The sequence below is a fragment of the Sapajus apella genome, unplaced genomic scaffold (genome assembly GCF_009761245.1).
Source record: "Sapajus apella isolate SASKATOON/1434 unplaced genomic scaffold, GSC_monkey_1.0 scaffold160, whole genome shotgun sequence".
NCBI classification, from domain to species: Eukaryota; Metazoa; Chordata; class Mammalia; order Primates; family Cebidae; genus Sapajus; species Sapajus apella.
Genome location: NW_022437100.1, coordinates 1,516,402 through 1,538,680, shown reverse-complemented (window position 1 = coordinate 1,538,680; position 22,279 = coordinate 1,516,402). Strand labels below are relative to the sequence as shown.

The 22,279-nt window shown below is 46.0% G+C and overlaps 2 protein-coding genes across 5 annotated transcripts in view; one reads left to right on the top strand and one right to left on the bottom strand.

The window, feature by feature from the left end:
* The window catches only part of EIF3L (eukaryotic translation initiation factor 3 subunit L), a 33,969-nt gene extending 19,776 nt beyond the window's left edge, over positions 1–14,193 (bottom strand). Inside the window, exons 1-7 of one of the 2 annotated variants that reach the window (XM_032266763.1) lie at positions 14,085–14,193; positions 13,501–13,549; positions 11,472–11,682; positions 6,713–6,792; positions 4,331–4,392; positions 1,431–1,500; positions 974–1,047 (exon numbers count right to left, since the gene is read on the bottom strand). In XM_032266763.1, the coding sequence (XP_032122654.1) occupies positions 974–1,047; positions 1,431–1,500; positions 4,331–4,392; positions 6,713–6,792; positions 11,472–11,682; positions 13,501–13,549; positions 14,085–14,117 (579 nt within the window). In that variant the 5' untranslated portion in view covers positions 14,118–14,193. Of the gene's footprint in view, positions 1–973; positions 1,048–1,430; positions 1,501–4,330; positions 4,393–6,712; positions 6,793–11,471; positions 11,683–13,500; positions 13,550–14,084 lie in introns of those variants that run through there. The other variant, XM_032266764.1, reaches the window with a different exon arrangement.
* A 3,032-nt stretch (positions 14,194–17,225) lies between these two features.
* ANKRD54 (ankyrin repeat domain 54) overlaps positions 17,226–22,279 on the top strand; it is a 30,557-nt gene continuing 25,503 nt past the window's right edge. For 2 of the 3 annotated variants that reach the window (XM_032266760.1, XM_032266759.1), the window contains exon 1: positions 17,226–17,760. Coding sequence is in view for 1 of the 3 variants with exons in the window: in XM_032266759.1 (XP_032122650.1) it covers positions 17,436–17,760 (325 nt within the window). In the remaining 2 variants the exon portion in view is untranslated. Of the gene's footprint in view, positions 17,761–17,980; positions 18,111–22,279 lie in introns of those variants that run through there. The other variant, XM_032266761.1, reaches the window with a different exon arrangement.

The window sequence follows — 22,279 nt, the reverse complement described above, 5'->3', positions numbered from 1 at the left end:
AAAAAAAAAAAAAAAAAAAAAAAAAAAAAAAAAAAAAAAATTCTATTGTATTCTGATCGAGCATATACTTAAGTATACACCACCACAATCAAGATATAGATTGGGCGGCCGGGCGCAGTGGCTCACGTCTGTATTCCTAGCACTTTGGGAGGCCGAGGTGGGTAGATCACCAGAGGTCAGGAGTTCAAGACCAGCCTGGCCAACATGGTGAAACCCCTCTTAAAAAATAAAAAAATAAAAAGGTATAGATTGGGCATGGTGCCTGACTTTGGGAGGCCAAGTCGAGAGGATCACTTGAGGCCAGGAGTTCAAGACCAGCGTAGGCAACACAGCAAGACCCTCATCTCTACAATAATAAAAATAGCCAGGAAGGTGGTGCAGGCCTTATAGTGGCAGGTACTCAAGTGGCAGAGGCAGGAAGATCACTTGAGCCCCGGAGTTCCAGGCTGCAATAAGCTAGGATCACACCACTGCACTCTAGCCCAAGTGACAGAGTGAGACCCTGACTCTTAATTAAAAAAAAAAAAAAAAAAAAAAAGCTATACAACATTTCCACTGTGTAGGTGAAGAAAGTGAGGCTGAGAGTTTAAACGGCACGTCGCTGTTACAGAGCTCTTACTAGCTCTTTACCACTGTTACCAGCAGGTGGCAGCCCTCAGATTAGAATTTACTTCCACCTGGCTGCAAAGCCCTTGAAGCCTGTGTTCTTCCTGCCAGACCACCTAACGAGATCAAGTAAGAAGTCGATCAAAGTCAGGAGCTGAAATTTGACTTCCAACTTCCTATCTGGAGTGCTTAGGCTTCACTGTCTCTTCAGAAAACCAACTGAAATGGGAGTCTTCTGCCATGGGCTATTTTACGCTACAATGAGGGTATTTTTACACCATGCAGCTTTTTTACAAAAATGATAGTAACAGCTATTCCTGGCGTGGACCAGTTATTTCAAATTAGGCTGACGCTGACTAATAGATACCTGGTAGATGAACTCATCGATGATATCCCAGAGCCACTGGTTGGGCAGTTCAAGGGGAGCAGGACCATCGGCATCTGTGCAGGAGACCACAGAAAGGTCAGGGTCAAAGCAATGACTGCCCATTCAGTAGGCTGCAGAATGCTTTGTAATTTCTCTCTCTCTCTCATTTATTTATTTATTTATTTATTTTTTATTGACACAGGGTTTCACCATGTTGGTCAGGCTAATCTCGAACTCCTGACCTCAGGTGATCCATCCACCTTGGCTTCCCAAAGTGCTGGGATTACAGGCATGAGCCACCGTGTCTGGCCTGTAATTTCTCTCTTAAAAAGGACCATGAATCACAAGACCTCCCCTCTTCCCACCTACACATTAAGATCCTGCTAAAAAAAAACAAAAGCTGAGGTCAATGCTGAACCTCATTGCAACCACACCCCCTCGGCCAAATCTCACTTACTAAGAATGTAGTTGAAGAGATTGCAATAGTTGTAATAGGATTCAAACCTCTGCTCCAAGGAAGGTCCCCCCTGTAAAGAAAAGATATATCAGGATACAGATATTTAATCTTAATGTGTTTTACTCATGGTATACTGTGACAGCTGTGTACAAATACATGAGAACTGGTATCTGTCCTCTCCTTCTTGGTATGTAAATACACAAGTCAGCAGGAAGACAGAAAGTCCGATAGCAGTTGATGCACTGAATACTGCAACACATGGTTAGGTTCTGCAGCAACAGACCTTAAATGACTCTCAGAGCAGGCATGAAGATCCAGCAAAGCAGAAAGAAGGGAAAGCATTTCAGGAAAAAACACACTAGCGAAGCCAAAGAGGGAAAATCGTGGCACTTGGAGGCTAGGGAGTCAGAGAAGATAATCCTTCACTGGGCTACACGGGACTATGGGCCAGGAATGCAGCAGTCTCCCAACGCCAAACAAAAATCTAGGTCAGGGGGCCTGCAAATCTACTCCACCACCTGTTTTGTAAATAAAGAAGTTTTACTGGAACACAGCCAGGCCCACTCACTACATACTGTTTACAACTGCTACAAAGACACAGCTGAACAGATTGGACAGAAACCATTGTGGTCCTGGAAGCCTAACATACTATCCGATCCTCCAGAGAAGGTGGTTGAACCCTGGTCTGGTCTTTACGTTGCCTGCATCTGAGAATCACTAATGGTTTCTGAGCTGGGGAAACCATACCATGAACAATATATTTGTGGAGAAAAAAATACAGCTTTGGATATTACTGTGGGGTTCTCACAAGGTATTTAATCTGTCTGTAAAATAGGAGCAAAAGATTATTGACTAGTCACAATTAAATAAGATTATGTAGCTGGGTGAAGTGGCTCACACCTGTAATCTCAGCACTCTGGGAGGCTGAGGTGGGCGAATCACCTAAGTCAGGAGTTTGAGAGCAGCCTGGGCAACACGGCAAGACCCCATCTCTATTTTTCCTTTTTAAAAAAATTATGAATAAAACAAAACAAAACAAAAAATAAAAATAAAAAAATTATGTAAGGTGCTTAATACATTAAGCACATTCAATGAAAAACTGCTCCCCAGGCGCTAAAAACTGGTCATTTATGTGACAGTCCTGGTACCCAATAAAAAGATTATAGCATCAGTAAGTTCTGCTGAATCTTCATCTACAGACGGAACAAAGAGAACATTAGAGGTGGTGAAACCAGCTATACTATGGGCTACATACAGTGTCAGGGTGTTCCCAAAGAAGCAATGTACACACAATGGCTAGATTCTTAGCATCAGTAGTAGCAGGGAATCTTTAATTTCTATCAGATAAAGTAGTCAGAGATCACACTGGGATGCCAGAAAAGCACGGCCCTGACTCTGGCAGCAGCAACTTTTCCAACCACTATCACTCACCTGAGGTCAGGAGTTCCACAGCCTGGCCAACATGGCGAAGCCCCATCTTTACTAAAAATACAAAAATTAGCCAGGCATGGTGGCATATGCCTGTAATCCCAGCTACTCAGGAGGCTCAGGCAGGAGAATCGCTTGAGCCCAGGAGGCAGAGGTTGCAGTGAGCCAAGACTGCACCACTGCACTCCAGCCTGGGTGACAGAGTGAGACCCCATTTAAAAAAAAAAAAAAAAAAGGATGTTGAAGACAGAGCTGAACAGGATTTGATGAATGTCATGTCAGAGGAAAGTCAAGAATGCCAAAGTTTTTAGTCCAATTAGCTGGGTAATTAATGGTAGCCATTTATTGAGATGATGAACATGGGAGGAACTAGTTTAGAGGGAAAATAAGAATTCAGTTTTAGATGTGTTAAGCTTGAGATGACTCTCAGACAGCCAAGTGCACATGTTGACAGTTGGATATATGAGTCTGGACTTCAGTGGGGCAACTGAGGCTAAAGATAGAGATTAAGTCACTGGTGTATATAAATAATACAGATGGGTTTCTATTTTTTCTTTCTGAGATAGAGTCTCACTCTGTCACCTAGGCTGGAGTGGAGTGGTGTGATCTCGGCTCACTGCAACCTCCACCTCCCGGGTTAAAGTGATTCCCCTGCCTCAACCTTCCAATAGCTGGGATTTCAGGCACCTGCCACCACATCTAGCTTATTTTTGTATTTTTACATTTTCAGTAGAGACGGGGGTTTCTCCATGTTGGCCAGACTGGTCTCAAACTCCTGACTTAGGTGATCTGGCCACCTTGGCCTCCCAAAGTACTGGGATTACAGGCATGAGCCATCACGCCCAGCCTTAAATATACAGATGGAATTTTAAAACACTTCAGGCACTTTGTAATTTAGAAGTCAGGAAGAACAGAATCTAGCAAATGCCCAAAGTTGGGATAATGCAGGCTGGCCTAGATTCAGGGAGTTTTGTCACTTATTAGCTGGATAAATTTGAGAACAAGTAACCTTTCTGCATCTCAGGTGCCAATCTGCACGACTGACAGAATTAGGTATGTGAAGATGTGTGCCAAGTGCCTATCTAGCCTTGTGCTTGGCATACAGTTTCTGAGAAACAGAGGCTCAATGCTCTGAAGAGGAAAAGAGCCCCAAGCAGACGGTACCTGGAAACACCCTGAAAGGATGGCAGCCTATAACCCAGTACATGGGTGACTGCCCAGTCCAGGAGAATTGTGGGGACAGAGAAATTTAAAAGAATGATAGGTTATACACTGTTAGTGAGTCTGGAACAGCTTTCTGGGTTAAATTCTTCCTTCCACCGTTTCTTAAAAGAAAACTCAAGACCATGCCAATCATTCCTGGACACTGAACCAATATAAACAAGTGACTATGTTCTAGGGACAAAAATGGCACAGAGTTAAAAACAAACAAACAAACAAAAAAAAACTGCTAGCGACACTTAAATACTTACACTGACTTTGGCATATATGTGCCTGTAATATAATTCTTTGTATAAAATCAGGAAGACAGCATCTGAAAGAGATGGGAAGAGGGGCGCTTCACTATCCATAAAACTGGGGTATCCTGGCAGCTTTAGCCCTTTAGTGGGGCGGAATAAAGGTAATTCTGAACACTTAACAACATCTAAATTGCTATGCATATGCCTCAAGAATACATGCAATGAGAAAATCCACCAACCGCAATCTCTGTCAATGAGGTTAAGATCTCATTCATACCTATTGCCCTTTGCCATTTAGAGACATCTGCCATCCAACTACATAAATAAACCGGCACATAACAGTAATAAGCTGAGCGTGGTGGTGCGTGCCCATGGTCCCAGCTACTTGGCAGGCTAAGGTGGGAGGACTGCTTGAGCCCAGGAGGCAGAGGCTGCAGGGAGCTGTGATCATACTGCACTCCAGACTGGGCAACACAGTGAGACTCCCATGGGAGGGAGGAAGGGAGGAAGGAAATATTAATTTCAGAATGTTGTTTGTTTGTTTAGAGACTCACTCTGTTGCCCAGGTTGGAGTGCAGTAGTATGATGATGGTTCACTGCAGCCTCGACCTCCAGGGCTCAAGTGTTCCTTCCACCTCCGCCTCCTGAGTAGGTCGGACTATAGGTATGTGCCACCATGCCTGGATAATTTTCTTTTAAATTTTTTTTGTAGAGAAGGGGATCTCCCTATGTTACCCAGGCTGGTCTGGCCTCAATCTCCCACCCTCAAGTAACCCTCCCACCTTAACCTCCCAAAGTGCCAGAATTACAGGCGTGAGCCATGACAACCAGCCACAGAATGAGTTTTGAGCTCATTCTGTGTTTGGTCAATTAAGAGTAAGTGTTCAGGTCAGGCCTGGTGGCTCATGCCTGTAATCCCAGCACTTTGGGAGGCCAAGGTAGACACATCATTTGAGGTCAGGAGTTCAAAACTGGCCTGGCCAACATGGTGAAACCCAATCTCTACTAAAAATACAAAAATTAGCCAGGTGTGGTAATGGGCACCTGTAATCCCAGCTACTTGGAAGGCTGAGGCAAGAAAAATGCTTGAGCCCAGGAGGTGGAGGTTGCAGTGAGCTGAGATCACACCACTGCAAGAGCAAGACCCCATTTCAGAAAAAAAAAAAAAAAAAAAAAGAAGTGTTCAAGAAACATTAGCTATAACAAAAGAAATGAGAGACTTGTACAATGAAAACTGCAAACATTGCTAAAAGCAACCTAAAACCTAAATAAATCAAGGACATCCCATTGAAGGAGTTAACAGTATGAAGATGGCAATACTCCCCGAAGTGATCTTCAGACTCTAGGCAATTCCTATAAAAATCCCAGCTGGCTACTTTGCAGAAATTGCCAAGTCCATCCTAAAATTAATAAGGAAATCCAAGAGACCCATAATAGCTAAAACAATCTTGCAAAAACAACAACAACAAATTTGGAAGACTTAGACCAGCCTGGACAACATGGTAAAACCCCATCCCTACTAAAAATACAAAAATCAGTTGGGCGTGGTGGCGGGCGCCTGTAATCCCACCTACTCAGGAGGCTGACGCAGGAGAATTGCTTGAACCCAGGAGGCAGAGGTTGCAGTGAGCCGAGATTGCACCACTGTATTCCAGCCTGGGTGACAGAGTGAGACTCCGTCTAAAAAAGAAAAAAAGAAAAAAATTGGTGTTAGGGTAGCTGAATATCTACAAGCAAAATAAGTTGGATTCTCCTACCTCGCCGAGATATAAAGGACATTATCTAAGAAAGTGAAAGCTGGGAGGCTAGAGAGCTTATTCCAGAGTGATCGCAATGACCCCCCCCAATTTTTTTTTTTTTTTTTGAGACGGACTCTCACTCTGTCGCCAGGCTGGAGTGCAATGGTGTGATCTCAGCTCACTGCAACCTCCGCCTCCCAGGTTCTAGCATTTCTCCTGCCTTGGCCTCTTGAGTAGCTGAGATTACAGGTGCTCACCACCACACCCTGCTAATTTTTATATTTTTAGTACAGATGGAGTTTCACCATGTTAGCCAGGATGGTCTTGATCACCTGACCCTGTGATCCACCCACCTCGGCCTCCCAAAGTGCTGGGATTACAGGCATGAGCCACCGCGCCTGGCCAACCCCCAAATTATAGAGGGAAATAGAAACAGATCAGGACAAAGATCTAAATTTCACCATATATGAGAGATCTCTGTCCCCTCTTAAATCATCCAGGCTTCAACAAGTTATTTTACTAAGAACCTACTATATACCAAGCACTGAGAAAACAAGTGAGCAAAACAGACACAAACCCTCTTGAGCTTCCTGTCTAGTGACTCTCAGCCACTGGATTCCGCTTGGTGCACAAGGTATAAAGAGCTCACACCTACCGTTGCCAACCTGTGGAGCAATGGCTTCGGCCTCGGGCCAAGGTGTATTCTTGAAGAATCTTTCAGTCAGCTTGGTCCAGCTGGAAAAAAAAAAAAAAAAAAAAAAAAAACCAAGCAAAAAAATTTCTAAAACTCCAAAAGAAGGACTGGAAAATGCCAACCCTAACAGTTTACAGATGAGGATCCAGGCTTAGAAAAGGGAAGAGTCACACAGAGCTGAGGCCAGAGCCCTTCAAGTCCACAACTTTCCTCAACCCAACTCCACACGTCAATCTTTCTCAACATAATAAAATATTCTTTTTGTTTTCAGTTAGGGACCCATCAAGGTTTTCAGGATAATCTCCTGCCTCTGTATCATTAACTATAGCCATATTTAACTGCTTCCTGTTTCCTGATAAGAGAACTACTTTCTAGACCTCCAGTCTTTAATACACAACATTTCCATCTCCTGGAGTGCATCTGAACGTCTCCAAATACCGAAGCAAATCAGTCTGCTGCAGTCCGAGGCCACAATAGACCTGCAGCATCCAGTTTAAACACTGCTGCCTATCCAATCCAAACACTGCTACCTGACAAACCTGTAGCAGGCTGCTGTTCAATTTTCTTCTCCTGATCCCCTCAGCAGCTATGAATACTTTCTTCCAATCTCCTCAAGCCCCACCCCTCCTGCTTCTCTGGCTCTTTTAGTCCAACAAATAAACATGCTCAAGATCCCCTGAAAAACACTGAACAGGCCAGGCACGATGGCTCACGCCTGTAATCTCAACACTTTGGGAGGCCAGGGACAGGGGGATCACTTGAACCCAGGAGTTCAAAACAAGCCTGGACAACATAGAAACGCCCTGTCTCTGCGGGGTGGGGGTTGGGGATAAACACAGAAACAAAACAGAAAACACACACAGAAACAGGCCAGGCGTGGTGGCTCATGCCCACAATCCCAGCTACTTGGAATGTGGAGGCAGGAGAATCGCTTGGACCCAGGGACAGGGCAGTGGGCTGAGACTGCACCACCACACTCCAGCCTGGGCAACAAGAGTGAAACCGTGTCTTGGGGTGTGGGGGGGAACCCCGAAAACACAGAAACAAAACACAAAGCTTCTCAATGACCCTTTATGTCCCCTATACTTACCAATTCCCCTTTCGCACCCCACTGCTCTCTAGCTGTTGCTTCCATCATTCTACTGAAATTGACCTTGCTAAGGTTACTGAGGCCCTCTTAAGTTACCAAATTCAACTGGCTTTTTTTCTCATCTGGACCTCACTAAACATTTGATGACACTCCCTTCCTCAAAGTTTCTTTTGTAGACTTTTTGGTTACTGTGACATTTCTTTTTCAACTATCTAGTTTTCACTTTTCTTTCTGCTCTGCCTCCTATACTAGATCCTCTCTTTGCCTGCCCACATTCCTAAAGAAACATACTTCTTAAGGCACCAGCAGTTGTTCTCACTAGATTCTCCTAGAGAAAGAGCTAGCTTGGCTTCAACTAATATCTCTATCTGCCGGCACTGCCCAATACAGTAGCTGCTAGCTACACTGCTCTGCTATAGAAGCAAAAAGTTAAACTTTAAATTTCAGTTAGTTTCCATTTAAATTTAAAAACCAACACTTAACTCAGTTATTGGAAACCTGTAGATCTATTTGGAATTACTTTAGTATTTTAATCTACTTTTCCAGTCAAAAACTCTGTAAAATCTAAATACCAATCAAGTATTTCTGATGCATACTGGACTTGGGAGACTTAGTAAAAAAGAAAAAAAGGACAAACATCCCTTTAAATTTTAAATGCTGATCACACGTAGAAATAATATTTTAAATAAATCTCCACTTCACTTTTAAAAAACTATAGCTGCTGAAAAATTAAAATTACATTCGCATTTAACATATTTCTATTGAACATCACTGGTCTATTTTTTAATTTTACTTTATTTTGAGAGAGGGTCTCGCTCTGTTGTGCAGCTCACTGCAGCCTCAACCTTACAGACCCAAGCAATTCTTTCACCTCAGCCTCCCAACTAGCTGAGACTATAAGTATGTGCCACCAGGCCCTGGCTTTTTTTTTTTTTTTTTTTCTTTTTTTTTTTTTTGAGACAGTATTGCTCTGTCACTCAGGCTGGAGTGCAATGGTGTGATCTCAGCTCACTGCAACCTCCGCCTCCTGGGTTCAAACAATTTTCCTGCCTCAGCCCCCCGAGTAGCTGGGATTACAGGTGCCTGCCACCACGCCTGCCTAATTTTTGTGTTTTTAGTGGGGTTTCACCAGGTTGGCCAGCCTGGACTCGAACTCCTGACCATATGACTCACGCGCCTTGGCCTCCCAAAGTGTTGGGATTACAGGCCCGGCCTGCCCGAGCTAATTTTTTTTTTTTTTTTTGAGACGGAGTTTCACTCTTGTTACCCAGGCTGGAGTGCAATGGCGCGATCTCGGCTCACCGCAACCTCCGCCTCCCAGGTTCAGGCAATTCTCCTGCCCCAGCCTCCTGAGTAGCTGGGATTACAGGCACGCACCACCATGCCCAGCTAATGTTTTGTATTTTTAGTAGAGACGGGGTTTCACCATGTTGACCAGGATGGTCTCGATCTCTTGACCTCGTGATCCACCCGCCTCGGCCTCCCAAAGTGCTGGGATTACAGGCTTGAGCCACCGCGCCCAGCTACGAGCTAATTTTTATAGGCACTGGTTTATATGCGTCTAATGAGAAAAGACCCGGGGAATTTAAAAAAACCCAAGTCAGTGCACTTGCCTTTCAGGTTGCCCGCCTGGTCCTCTTCCAATTGTGCTTTCCCTTCTTCATTCCCGTCCTAAAGCTTTTTATTTTTTTATTTTTTTTTATTTTTTATTTTTGGAGACGGAGTTTCGCTCTTGTTACCCAGGCTGGAGTGCAATGGCGCGATCTCGGCTCACCGCAACCTCCGCCTCCTGGGTTCAAGCAATTCTCCTGCCTCAGCCTCCTGAGTAGCTGGGACTACAGGCACGCGCCACCATGCCCAGCTAATTTTTTGTAGTTTTTAGTAGAGACGGGGTTTCACCATGTTGACCAGGATGATCTCGATCTCTTGACCTCGTGATCCACCCGCCTCGGCCTCCCAAAGTGCTGGGATTACAGGCTTGAGCCACCGCGCCCGGCCCTAAAGCTTTTTAAACTTTTGCTAGTGCTCTAAAACTTGCCTCCCTCTCTCCTGCCTTATGCCCCTCACTCAAATCCATTCTCAGGAGGAGGCAAGAACTGAGGCTGCTGTAGACTCGTACAGATACGGATTCATCATCAGTAGCAAATTTTGGTGTTTTAGCACCTTCAGCTGCCAACCTATTTTGGTGCCGCATGACTTGGATACATTCGTTAGTGGTATGAGACCTCGATGCCTCACCTTCTTCAGCTGGAGGTGTTCAACCCCCATACGAGGTTTTCGGCCTTTCTCTCTCCTGCTTCCTAACGAACCCTCGGCACAATTCTTCTTGGCCAGAAGTGACTCTGTTTCCCCAAGCTGATCTCTCAGTTCACACTAAAGGATGGCTTACAGGGGTGGGAAGCACCTTGGGGCTGCACCAAGTAGGACTTAGGCTCACGAGAGTGGGAAAACCCTAAAACCATGAAATGTCTCAAGTTTCCTCTCCTTTTTCAACTAAACTCAGCTCTTTCAAAAACAACAAAAAAAGAAAACACAGGTCAGAGATCCTATTCATTGATCTAATAGGCCTTTGGCTATTTACTTTCTCTCCCCTATCTTTCTGATATGCTTAAATTCTATTTCCTTGGTGAAGTCACACCTGGCTACCCCAGCTCTGACTGACCTGTCTTATCTCTGTCGCCCATTACACAAAGGCAGCCCCACACAACCTGCAGAGCTCAGCTTGCTCCGGTATGTACTGACGGGCTGCATAGCACAGGTTAGAAATTAGGCTCTGGTGCCAGACACTGCAGGTTCAAATCTCAACACATCCATTTAACTAATTATGTGACTTATTTCTGTGCTGTTTCCTCATCTGTAAAATGAGAAAAACTCCTACTTTATGGGGTTATACTGTGAAGGGCAAATGAGTAAAAACAGGGAGAACACTCTGAACATTGATGGATCTCTCCTGGTGATAAAAATAAATGCTAATCACTATTATTCTAATTGTTAACAGTGATTTTAATCTAGGCTTTGTACAAATTTCTGGGGATAGAAAGTCCAACAGGCCGGGCATGGTGGCTTATGCCTGTAATCCTAGCACTTTGGGATGCCAAGGCGGGCGGATCACTTGAGGTTAGGAGTTTGAGACCAGCCTGGCCAACATGATAAAACCCTGTCTCTATTAAAAATACAAAAATTAGGCCATGTGCAGTGGCTCACACTTGTAATCCCATTGCTTTGGGAGGCTGAGGCAAGTGGATCATTTGGGGTCAGGAGTTTGAGACCAATCTGACCAATACGGGGAAACTCTGTCTGTACTAAAAATATAAACAAATTAGCTGGGTATGGCAGGCGCTGAGGCGGGAGAATCACTGGAAGCCAGGAGGCGGAGGCTGCAGTGAGCTGAGATCTTACCACTGCACTCCAGCCAGGGCAACAGAGTGACACTGCATTTCAAAAAATAAGTAAATAAATAAAGTCCATCAAAATTAAATGTCCCCAGCCACAAGAACTCATAAAGACACCCCCTTGCCCCCGCCAAAGCACTGTTTACACTGTAATACAGAGTGCTCGCCACATTCGTAGGAGCTGTATCACGAGGCTGGTCCCACCCAGAGAGAGGTCCTTTCAGCCAGCTGCCCATACCTGTTCTCATAGATATCCTGGATCTCATATACCTTCTGGTCAATGACATCGCTGGAGACTCGACTGGCCTGTAGCTCATACACTTTCTGGTCAATCAAATCCGAGACAGTTTTGTGGAAATACTGGATGAAGTTTTTGATCACCTCAGGGATCACCTGATAGGTTTGCTGTTCATACTGACGTTCATAAGCAAGGTCCTGCTTTGGATCTCCTGGAGGTTGGATATAACAAATACAGAGTGCTTTCAAACCCACATATATGATGGAACGAAATGGCAAGACCACCTCAGAAACTGAACTCAGGTCTGTGTAAAATTCTCTTTTGAATACTCAGATATAAACATTTCAGTCATTGCCAATCTCGCTGTCCCTATTTCTTCAACACTATTACCATGACTTAAAAGTTATTTTTTATCTATTTTTTTGAGACAGAGTCTTGCTCTGTCGCCAGGCTGGATCACGGCTCATTGCAACCTCCGCCTCCTAGGTTCAGCAATTCTCCTGCCTCAGCCTCCCTAGTAGCTGGGACTACGGGGGCACACCACCACGCCCAGCTAATTTTTGTATTTTAGTGGAGATGTGGTTTCACTATGTTGGCCAGGATAGTCTAGAACTCTTGATCTCGTGATCCGACCGCCTTGGCCTCCCAAAGTGCTGGGATTACAGGCATGAGCCACCACACCTGGCCCTAAAGTTATTTTTTATTTTTATTTTTGAGACAGAGTCTCACTCTGTTGGCTAGGCTGTAATACAGTGGCACAATTTTGGTTCATTGCAACCTTTGTCTCCTGGGCTCAAGCAATTCTCCTGCCTCAGACTCCTGAGTTGCTGGGATTACAGGTGTGTGCCATCACGCCCGGCAAATTTTTGTATTTTTAGTAGAGACAAGGTTTCACCATGTAGGCCAGGCTGGTCTTGAACCCCTGACCTACGTAATCCGCCCACCTTGCCTCCCAGCCTCCCAAAGTGCTGGCATTATAGGTGTGAGACACCACATCAAGCCAAAGTTATTTTTTACTTATTATCTGTTTTGCCCCCTTTTCCCAAGTCTAGCAAGTCAGGAATCTTGTCTGTCCTGTACTCAGATGTACTCGCAGGGCGTAGAACAGTGTGCCTTGGAGGAAAAAGAGGCAAAGAAGGGTAAGTGATAACAGGTACTTAAGTATTTCTTGAATGAGTAACTGTCACCTTCTAAATATATGACTTGTGGCAAGTTACTACTAAACCTTTCTGCTATATTTTCTCTTTTTCAGGAGACAACATTAACGTACAAACTTTGTAGAACAGTTTTAAGGATTAAACAAAATATTTAACACAAAGTACTTAGAACAATAGATGACACCGAATACTAAGTTAAGTCACTATAACGTTTCAGGAAATCTCAGACATCTCCCAAAAAGATTTTGTTCAGGCTTGCTTTGTAAATTTTTCACATTAAGATTTTTTTCTTTCAGCCAGGCTTGGTGGCTCACACCTGTAATCCCAGCACTCTGGGAGGCTGCGGCGGGAGGATCACCTGAGGTCAGGAGTTCGAGACTAGCCTGGACAACATGCTGTTGTAGAGACAACAACCCTGTCTCTACTAAAAAAAAAAACTGAAAAAATTAACCGGGCTTGATGACGTGCGCCTGTAGTGCCGGCAACCTAGGAGGCTGAGATAAGAGAACTGCCTGAACCCGGAGAAGGAGGTTGCAATGAACCGAAATTGCACCACTATACTCCAGCCCAGTCCACAGAGCAAGATTCCATCTCAAAAAAAATAAAAAAGCTTTTTTTCTTTGGCTAACAGTTTACACAAGAAAACCAAGGCCAGTAATCCTCCTCTTCCGAGACTGAGGTGGACCTATGATAAAAAGCCTGGTTTATTAGGCTTTATACAACCAACCCTCCCCACTGGGAGCTAATGACTGACTCCACACCTGGACCATCAAAGAGCAGTTCTTAACAGATGCCTGTCAAAGCTGGTTCTAAGACATTCAAAAAGGAGCTGATCCCTACGAGTACGAAACCAGCCTAACCCGCGGTCTCACCTGTGTGCATATCATAGTCGCCCGGATAAGCATAGGGATCATAAGCCGCCTAGAAATAAAGAGACACAGTCAGAAACAGTCAGTCGCCAACTCGTGAAATCCAAACGCTCATCCTACAGTCTAGATGCCAAGCAGAAAGCTAAGGAGACAAAGGCGGGTAAGACAGTGTGCCTGCCTCTGAGAAACTCACACGCCTAGGAGGAAAGCGACAATAAACGGACAATGACAATTACAACATTACGGGTGCAATGAGGTGGAGCAAAGGACAAGAGGCTGTGGGAATCAGCGAGATTTGACCAGACCGAGCCAACACCAAAAAAACTCAGGTGCAGAAACACAGAAACATCTAACAAGCTTCCGTCTCTCCCGGTCTTAGAAAGGGGAAGGATCAGCGAACACGCGAGGTGGGCGGGCAGAGCCAGGGTTGCCTAGGGGCAGGGAGCTGTGGGAGCAGCCGGAGGGTCGCGCGGGAGGTTGGCCGGAGCTGGCCGCGGCTCAGAAGCTGCCTCGCGCCGGGACCCACATCAAGAGGTCCTACAGATCTCCCCGTCGTGGACCCCATCGCGCGCTTACAGCCACCTCACCTCGGATTCGTAATCATCAGCGGCATAAGACATGGCTGCCGGGCTCACGAGCACTGCCGGAAAGAACGAAATGAGCAAACCACGCCTGCGTCTTGAGGCCGGAAGTTCAGCCCCTCTCGGGCCTGCCGGGAAACCGGAAGCCTTTCAGAGGCCGCTGGCAATCTGAGATAGCGACATCGAGAATGAAGGGGAGCCGGGTGCGGTGGCTCACACCTGTAATCCCAGCAGTCTGGAAGCGGAAGCGGGCGGATCACTTGTAGTCAGGAGTTCGAGACCAGCCTGACCAACGTGGCGAAATCCTGTCTCTACTAAAAATACAAAATTAGGTGGCGCATGCCTGTAATCCCAGCTACTCGGGAGGCTGCGGCAGGAGAATCGCTTGAACCCGGGAGGCGGAGGTTGCAGTAGGCCGAGATCGCGCCATTTCACTCCAGCCTGGCCAACAAAAGCGAAAACTCGTCTTAAAAAAAAGAGGATTACAAGTAGCCTGAATTTTCCTCTTCTTCAAATAGAGACTTCTCAAAGAAGGTGAATCTATAATACTGGTGTAGATACAGATATAAGGACCCGAAGTGGTTCGGCATAAAGGCGGGGCAAAGTCAGAGGGCCCAGAAAGAATGCCACACAAAAGATGGCTGACAGCTTCCCGGGGCCTGCTTCCCAGGTGAATGGAGATTCGGATACGGGCGCCTGATGGATTTAGTTGTTTAAGCGTTTGCCTGCAGCGAGTAAATTCTTCAAACATTACGACTTCACAAGACTAAATGTACTGGGGATAAAAGCCGAGATTTGGCCGGGCGCGGTGGCTCACGCCTGTAATCCCTGCACTTTGGGAGGCCGAGGCGGGCGGATCACATGAGGTCAGGAGTTCGAGACCAGTCTGGCCAATACGGCGAAACCCTGTCTCTACTAAGAATACAAAAATTAGCTAGGAGTGATGGCGTGCGTCTGTAATTTCAGCAACCCAGGAGGCTGAAGCAGGAGAATCGCTGGAACCCCAGGAGGCAGAGGTTGCAATGCGCTGAGATCGTGCCACTGCACTGCAGCTTGGGCGACAGAGCATCCCCGCCCCCCCCCGTCCCCCTGCCCCCAAAAATGTTGAGATTTGGTCCTATGTAGTAAGAGGGAATGGAGAAGAGGAGCTCCCCTTCCCAAATTTGGACTTTAAGGTTGTAGCGGGCAAAGATGAGGCCAGCTGTGTCGCGAAGCCTGGGACACGGGCAGCTCTTGAGTACACCGGGTTCGAGTCCCCGGGAAATCCTCATGGTAGAAATGGGCGTTATAAAACAAGCCAATTAAAGCCAGTGTATGAGTCAATGGCTTTAGTTTAGCCATCTGTCCATACACAACATCTAGTGGAAATCCGAGTTCCAGTCCCTACTCTGCCACTGATTTGCTGTGTGACCAGGTCAAACATGTCTCATGCTCTCTGGGTCCCTTTGTCACAAAGCCCTCCTCGCTTTTTCCACTGAGGCACTGCAACCTCTGCCTCCCGGGTTCAAGCGATACTCCTGTCTTAGCTTCGTGAGTAGCTGGGATTACAGGCACGTGCCACCACACCCAGCTAATTTTTGTATTTTTAGTAGAGTTGGGGTTTCACCATGTTGGTCAGGCTGGTCTCGAACTCCTGACCTCGTGATCTGCCCGCCTCGGCCTCCCAAAGTGCTGGGATTACAGGTGTGAGCCACCACGCCTACCTACATTAGGGATTTTGCACTCACTGTTACCCGAGTGTAGAATTGAATGCAGTGGCGCCCCCGTTCCAATTCCCTTCCTTATCGGACATCTGCATGGCACCTTCAGGTGTCTATTCAACATCCTATTTAGATGTCATCACTCAACATCCTATTTAGAATTGCAATGCTCTGCCGCAACTCCCTATGCTGCGTTCTTCCTTCGTGTTTTATCCTTGCGCTGTCACCAGAGGTGATACAAATTTAGAATTAATCTTTGCCCCGCCAAAAGCTTACATTTTAACTGGATTGAATGGGAGGGTTTATTCATGGAAGGAACTTTTGCCTGAACACAAGACCTAGTCCCATGAGAGCTGGGCAACTGTCAACGAGTCTCTCGTCTCTGCTTCCAACTCCTCATCTATAAAATAGGGATGGTCCTTCTTGCCTACTTTATAGAAGTATTTGTAGGATGCAGGATTATGAAAAGTTTGACAAAAAGGTGCACCCATGAAATGTTGCTTGAGGAACACTTATTTCCTGGTCTTCTCCCATCGGACTGCGAGCATCTCAGGGGCACCAAGTCTGATCCTGTGTCCAGGACCTGGCAGTCACCTGGCTCAGTGACTGGTTGTCGAACTAAACTCTTGCTCTAATGTAATCACTTTGGATTATAAGTCTTTGTAAATCAGTGATCTACGTTGGGTTACCTAGAGAACTTTGACTAAGGGAAATCCATTGCATTTTGAAGCTATTTCTCACTATAGTGATATCTCCAAATTTGAACACATTTTCCTTTTTCCAGGTACATTATGCATTTGTAGGAAGTTGATTTTTTTTTTTTTTTGCGTTAATTTATTTACATCTGTATTTATCTGCATGGATAGCGCGGCTACTTCATTTTCCTTTGTGAGTGCCTGCAAATCATCTTAATCTGATTGGCTAAAGCATCCACTCCTTTCTTTTTTTTTTTTTTTGTTCTTTCATTAGACCGGTAAATGGAGAGAGAGAAAAAAAAATGAGGCCTGGCGCGGTGGCTCACGCCTGTAATCTCAGCATTTTGGGAGGCCGAGGGGGGCGGATCACGAGGTCAACAGATCGAGACCATCCTGGCCAACATGGTAAAACCCCCCTCTCTACTGAAAACGCAAAAATTAGCTGGGCGTGGTGGCTCGCGCCTGTAGTCCCAGCTACTCGGGAAGCTGAGACAGGAGAATTGCTTGAGTACGGAAGGAGGAGATTGCAGTGAGGCGAGACCGCGCCACTGCACTCCAGTCGACAGAGCGAGACTCTGTCAAAAAAAAAAGGGGGGGGGCTTGAAACGCTGTTATTTTATTGGCTCCGTTAGCGACGTACGGCGAGAGCCCTGGGCACTTCAAGTTTTTGATTGGTTATAACGTCTGCCAGCCACGTTGCCGGAAGCCCTGTCGCTATATCTTGCTTGTACTGTGCCCTCCCTTTCCGATTGGTTTTGGGAGGGGTTTAAGCTGGAAGGGTCGTCATTGGTTCAGCCGTTCAGGCTCGGCCTGAGCCCGCCCCGCTCGGATGCCGAGGTTGCAGGCCTGGCCCGTCTGGCCCGCCCGCCCGCCTGCTGGCTGACAGCGCGACTCAGGGCGGAGGGAAGTAGGTCCGTTGGTCGGTCGGGAGCCGGCGGCCAGGCCCGCACGGAGCCGTTGCCATGGCAGCCGCCGCTGGGGACGCGGACGACGAGCCACGCTCGGGCCACTCGAGCTCAGAGGGCGAGTGCGCGGTGGCGCCGGAGCCGCTGACGGGCGCTGAGGGCCTCTTCTCCTTCGCCGACTTCGGGTCTGCGCTGGGCGGCGGCGCGGGCCTCTCGGGCCGGGCGTCCGGCGGGGCCCAGTCGCCGCTGCGCTACCTGCACGTCCTGTGGCAGCAGGATGCGGAGCCGCGCGACGAGCTGCGCTGCAAGATCCCCGCCGGCCGGCTGAGGCGCGCCGCCAGGCCCCACCGCCGGCTGGGGCCCACCGGCAAGGAGGCGCACGGTGAGCGGCGCGAGCGGGGCGGGGCAGCCCGGGCGCGGGGCGGGGCAGCCCGGGCGCGGGGCGGGGGCAGCCCGGGCGCGGGGCGGGGGCAGCCCGGGCGCGGGGCGGGGCGGGGCGGGCCTCGGAGGACCGCGGGCCGCACTGTGGTCGCCCCCGACCCACAGCGACGGGCCACCGAGGTATGCACTGAGGGCCACACTGACTCTTGAGTCTGACCCTTGAGTCTCCTTTCAGTAATGATGGTCAGGATGGTTTTTTAAAAAGTCTTCCTGCTCTGAGCCAGTCACCGCAGACTTCTCTCACTGGGTAATTTCTGAATGGAAACTTTCCATGACTCCGACCGCTTATAGGTAGATAATAAAATGAGGCACCCAGGGAACACTTTTATTATCAGGGAAAGGGGAGGCGGAGTCGTACCAGCTTGTTTCAATGCACGGTCTTAGATTGGACTCCTTTACCACATATAGACCTTAGGCAAATGATAGCCCCTTTCTTTTTTTCCTTTTTTTGCTTTTTCTTTTGCTTTTCTTTTCTTTTTTTTTTTTTTTGGTGAGACAGAGCCTTGCTCTGTCAACCCAGGCTGGAGTGAAGTGGAGCCATCTTGGCTCACTGCAACCTCTGCCTCCTGGGTTCAAGCGGTTTTCCTGCCTCAGCCTCCTGAGAAGTTGGGATTACAGGTGTGTGTGCCACCATGCCCGGCTAATTTTGTAATTTTATTAGAGATGGGGTTTCACTTTGTTGGTCATGCTGGTGTCGAACTCCTGACCTCAAACAGTCCACCCGCCTCCGCCTCCCAAAGTGGTGGGATTACAGGCGTGATCCACAACGCCTGGCCAATAGCCCCTTTCAATCTTAGTTTTCTTTTTATTTATTTTTATTTTTAAAAAAATTTTAGTTGTTTTGTTGTTTCTTAGGGTTCATTGACTACCGTCTTTGATTTGTTTGTTTCTTTTTTTACTGCGTTTTAGGTTTTGGGGTACATGTGAAGAACATGCAAGATTGTTGCATTGGTACACACATGGCAGCGTGATTTGCTGCCTTCCTCCCCTTCACCTATATCTGGCATTTCTCCCCGTGCTATCTCTCCCCAACTCCTCACCCCCTGCTGTCCCTCCCCTGTTCTCCCCTCCCCGCCCGACAGACCCCAGTGTGTGATGCTCCCCTCCCTGTGTCCCTGTGTTCTCATTGTTCAACACTCACCTATGAGTGAGAACATGTGGTGTTTGATTTTCTGTTCTTGTGTCAGTTTGCTGAGAATGATGGTTTCTAGGTTCATCCATGTCCCTGCAAAAGACACGAACTCATCGTTTTTGATGGCTGCATAATATTCCATGGTGTATATGTGCCACATTTTCCCTGTCCAGTCTATCATAGATGGGCATTTGGGTTGGTTCCAGGTTTTTGCTATTGTAAACTGTGCTGCAATGAACATTCGTGTGCATGTGTCCTTATAGTAGAATGATTTATAATCCTTTGCATATATACCCAGTAATGGGATTGCTGGGTCAAATGGAATTTCTATTTCTAGGTCCTTGGGGAATTGCCACACTGTCTTCCACAATGGTTGAACTAATTTACACTTCTACCAATAGTGTAAAAGTGTTCCTGTTTCTCCACATCCTCTCCAGCATCTGTTGTCTCCAGATTTTTTTTTTTTTTTTTTTTTTTGAGACGGAGTTTCGCTCTTGTTACCCAGGCTGGAGCGCAATGGCGCGATCTCGGCTCACCGCAACCTCCGCCTCCTGGGTTCAGGCAATTCTCCTGCCCCAGCCTCCTGAGTCGCTGGGATTACAGGCACGCGCCACCATGCCCAGCTAATTTTTTGTAGTTTTAGTAGAGACGGGGTTTCACCATGTTGACCAGGATGGTCTCGATCTCTTGACCTCGTGATCCACCCGCCTCGGCCTCCCAAAGTGCTGGGATTACAGGCTTGGGCCACCGCGCCCGGCCAGTCTCCAGATTTTTTAATGATCGCCATTCTAACTGGCGTAAGATGGTATCTCAATGTAGTTTTGATTTGCATTTCTCTAATGACCAGTGATGATGAGCATTTTTTTTTCATATGTTTGTTGTCCTCATGTATGTCTTCTTTTGTACAGTGTCTGTTCATATCCTTCGCCCACTTTTGAATGGGCTTGTTTGTTTTTTTTTCTTGTAAATCTGTTTTAGTTCTTTGTAGATTCTGGATATCAGCCCTTTGTCTAATGGGTAGACTGCAAAAATTTTTTCCCATTCTGTTGGTTGCCGATTCACTCTAATGACTGTTTCTTTTGCCGTGCAGAAGCTGTGGAGTTTGATTAGGTCCCATTTGTCTATTTTGGCTTTTGTTGCCAATGCTTTTGGCGTTTTGGTCATGAAGTCCTTGCCTACACCTATGTACTGAATGGTTTTGCCTAGATTTTCTTCTAGGGTTTTTATGGTGTTAGCTCTCATGTTCAAGTCTTTAATCCATCTGGAGTTAATTTTAGTGTAAGGTGTCAGGAAGGGGTCCAGTTTCTGCTTTCTGCACATGGCTAGCCAGTTTTCCCAACACCGTTTATTAAACAGGGAATTCTTTCTCCATTGCTTGCTTCTTTGTTAGGTTCGTCAAAAATCAGATGGTTGTGTTGCCTCCGAGGCCTCTGTTCTGTTCCATTGGTCTATATCTCTGTTTTGGTACCAGTACCATGCTGTTTTGATTACTGTAGCCTTGTAGTATAGTTTGAAGTCCGGTAGTGTGATACCTCCCTCTTTGTTCTTTTTGCTTAGAATTGACTTGGCTAGGCGGGCTCTCTTTTGGTTCCATATGAAGTTTAAGGTGGTTTTTTCCAGTTCTGTGATAGCTTGATGGGGATAGCATTGAATCTGTAAATTACTTTGGGCAGTATGGCTGTTTTCACAATATTGATTCTTTTTAACCGTGAATATGGAATGTTTCTCCATCTGTTTGTGTCCTCTCTTATTTTGTTGAGCAGTGGTTTGTAGTTCTCCTTGAAGAGGTTCTTCACATTCTTTGTTAGTTGTCTTCCTGGGTATTTTATTCTCTTTGTAACAATTGTGAATGGCAGTTCGTTCTTGATTTGGCTCTCTGTAAATCTGTTATTGGTGTATAGGAATGCTTCTGATTTTTGCACATTGATTTTGTATCCTGAGACTTTGCTGAAGTTGATTATCAGTTTCAGGATATTTGGGGCTGAGACGACGGGGCTTGTAGATATAGAATCATGTCGTCTGCAAATAGAGACAATTTGACTTCCTCTTTTCCTATTTGAATACCTTTTATTGTTTTTTCTTGCCTGATTGCTCTGGCTAGAACTTCCAATACTATATTGAATAGAAGTGGTGATAGGGCATCCTTGTCTAGTGCCACATTTCAAAGGGAATACTTCCAGTTTTTGCCCTTTCAGTATGATATTGGCTGTTGGTTTGTCGTAAATAGCTTTTATTATTTTGAGATACATTCCGTTAATACCTAGTTTATTGAGGGTTTTTAGCATAAAGTGCTGTTGAATTTTGTCAAAGGCCTTCACTGCATCAATTGAGATAATCATGTGAGTTTTTGTCTTTGGTTCTGTTTATGTGGTGAATTATGTTTATAGACTTGTGTATGTTGAACCAGCCTTGCATCCCCAGGATGAATCCTACTTGATCATGGTGGATAAGCTTTTTGATGTGCTGTTGCAATTGGCTTGCCAGTATTTTATTGAAGATTTTTGCATCTATGTTCATCATGGATATTGTCCTGAAGTTTTCTTTTCTTGCTGAGTCTCTGCCGGGTTTTGGTATGAGGATGATGTTGGTCTCATAAAATGATTTGGGAAGGATTTCCTCTTTCTGGATTGTTTGGAATAGTTTCAGAAGAAATGGTACCAGCTCCTCTTTGCATGTCTGGTAGAATTCGGCTGTGAACCCATCTGGACCTGGGCTTTTTTTGGGTGGTAGGCTCTTAATTGCTGCCTCAACTTCAGACCTTGTTATCAGTCTATTCAGGGTTTTGACTTCTTCCTGGTTTAGGCTTGGGAGGATGCAAGTGTCCAGGAATTTATCTTTCTTCCAGGTTTACTAGTTTATGTGCATAGAGTTGTTTGTAATAATCTCTGACAATGGTTTGAATTTCTGTGGAATCTGGGGTGATATCCCCTTTATCGTTTTTTATTGCATCTATTTGATCTCTCTTTTCTTTTTTATTTATCTGGCTAGTGGTCTGTCTATTTTGTTGATCTTTTCGAAAAACCAGCTCCTGGATTTATTGATTTTTTTGAAGGGTTTTTTGTATCTCTATCTCCCTCAGTTCTGCACTGATCTTAGTTATTTCTTGTCTTCTGCTAGTTTCTGAGTTTTTTTGATCTTGCTCCTCTAGCTTTTTCAATTTTGACGATAGGTTGTCAATTTTAGATCTCTCCTTGATTCTCATGTGGGCATTTATTGCTATATATTTTCCTCTAGAGACTGCTTTAAATGTGTCCTAGAGATTCTGGTATGTTATATCTTCCTTCTCGTTGGTTTCGAAGAACATCTTTATTTCTGCATTCATTTCATT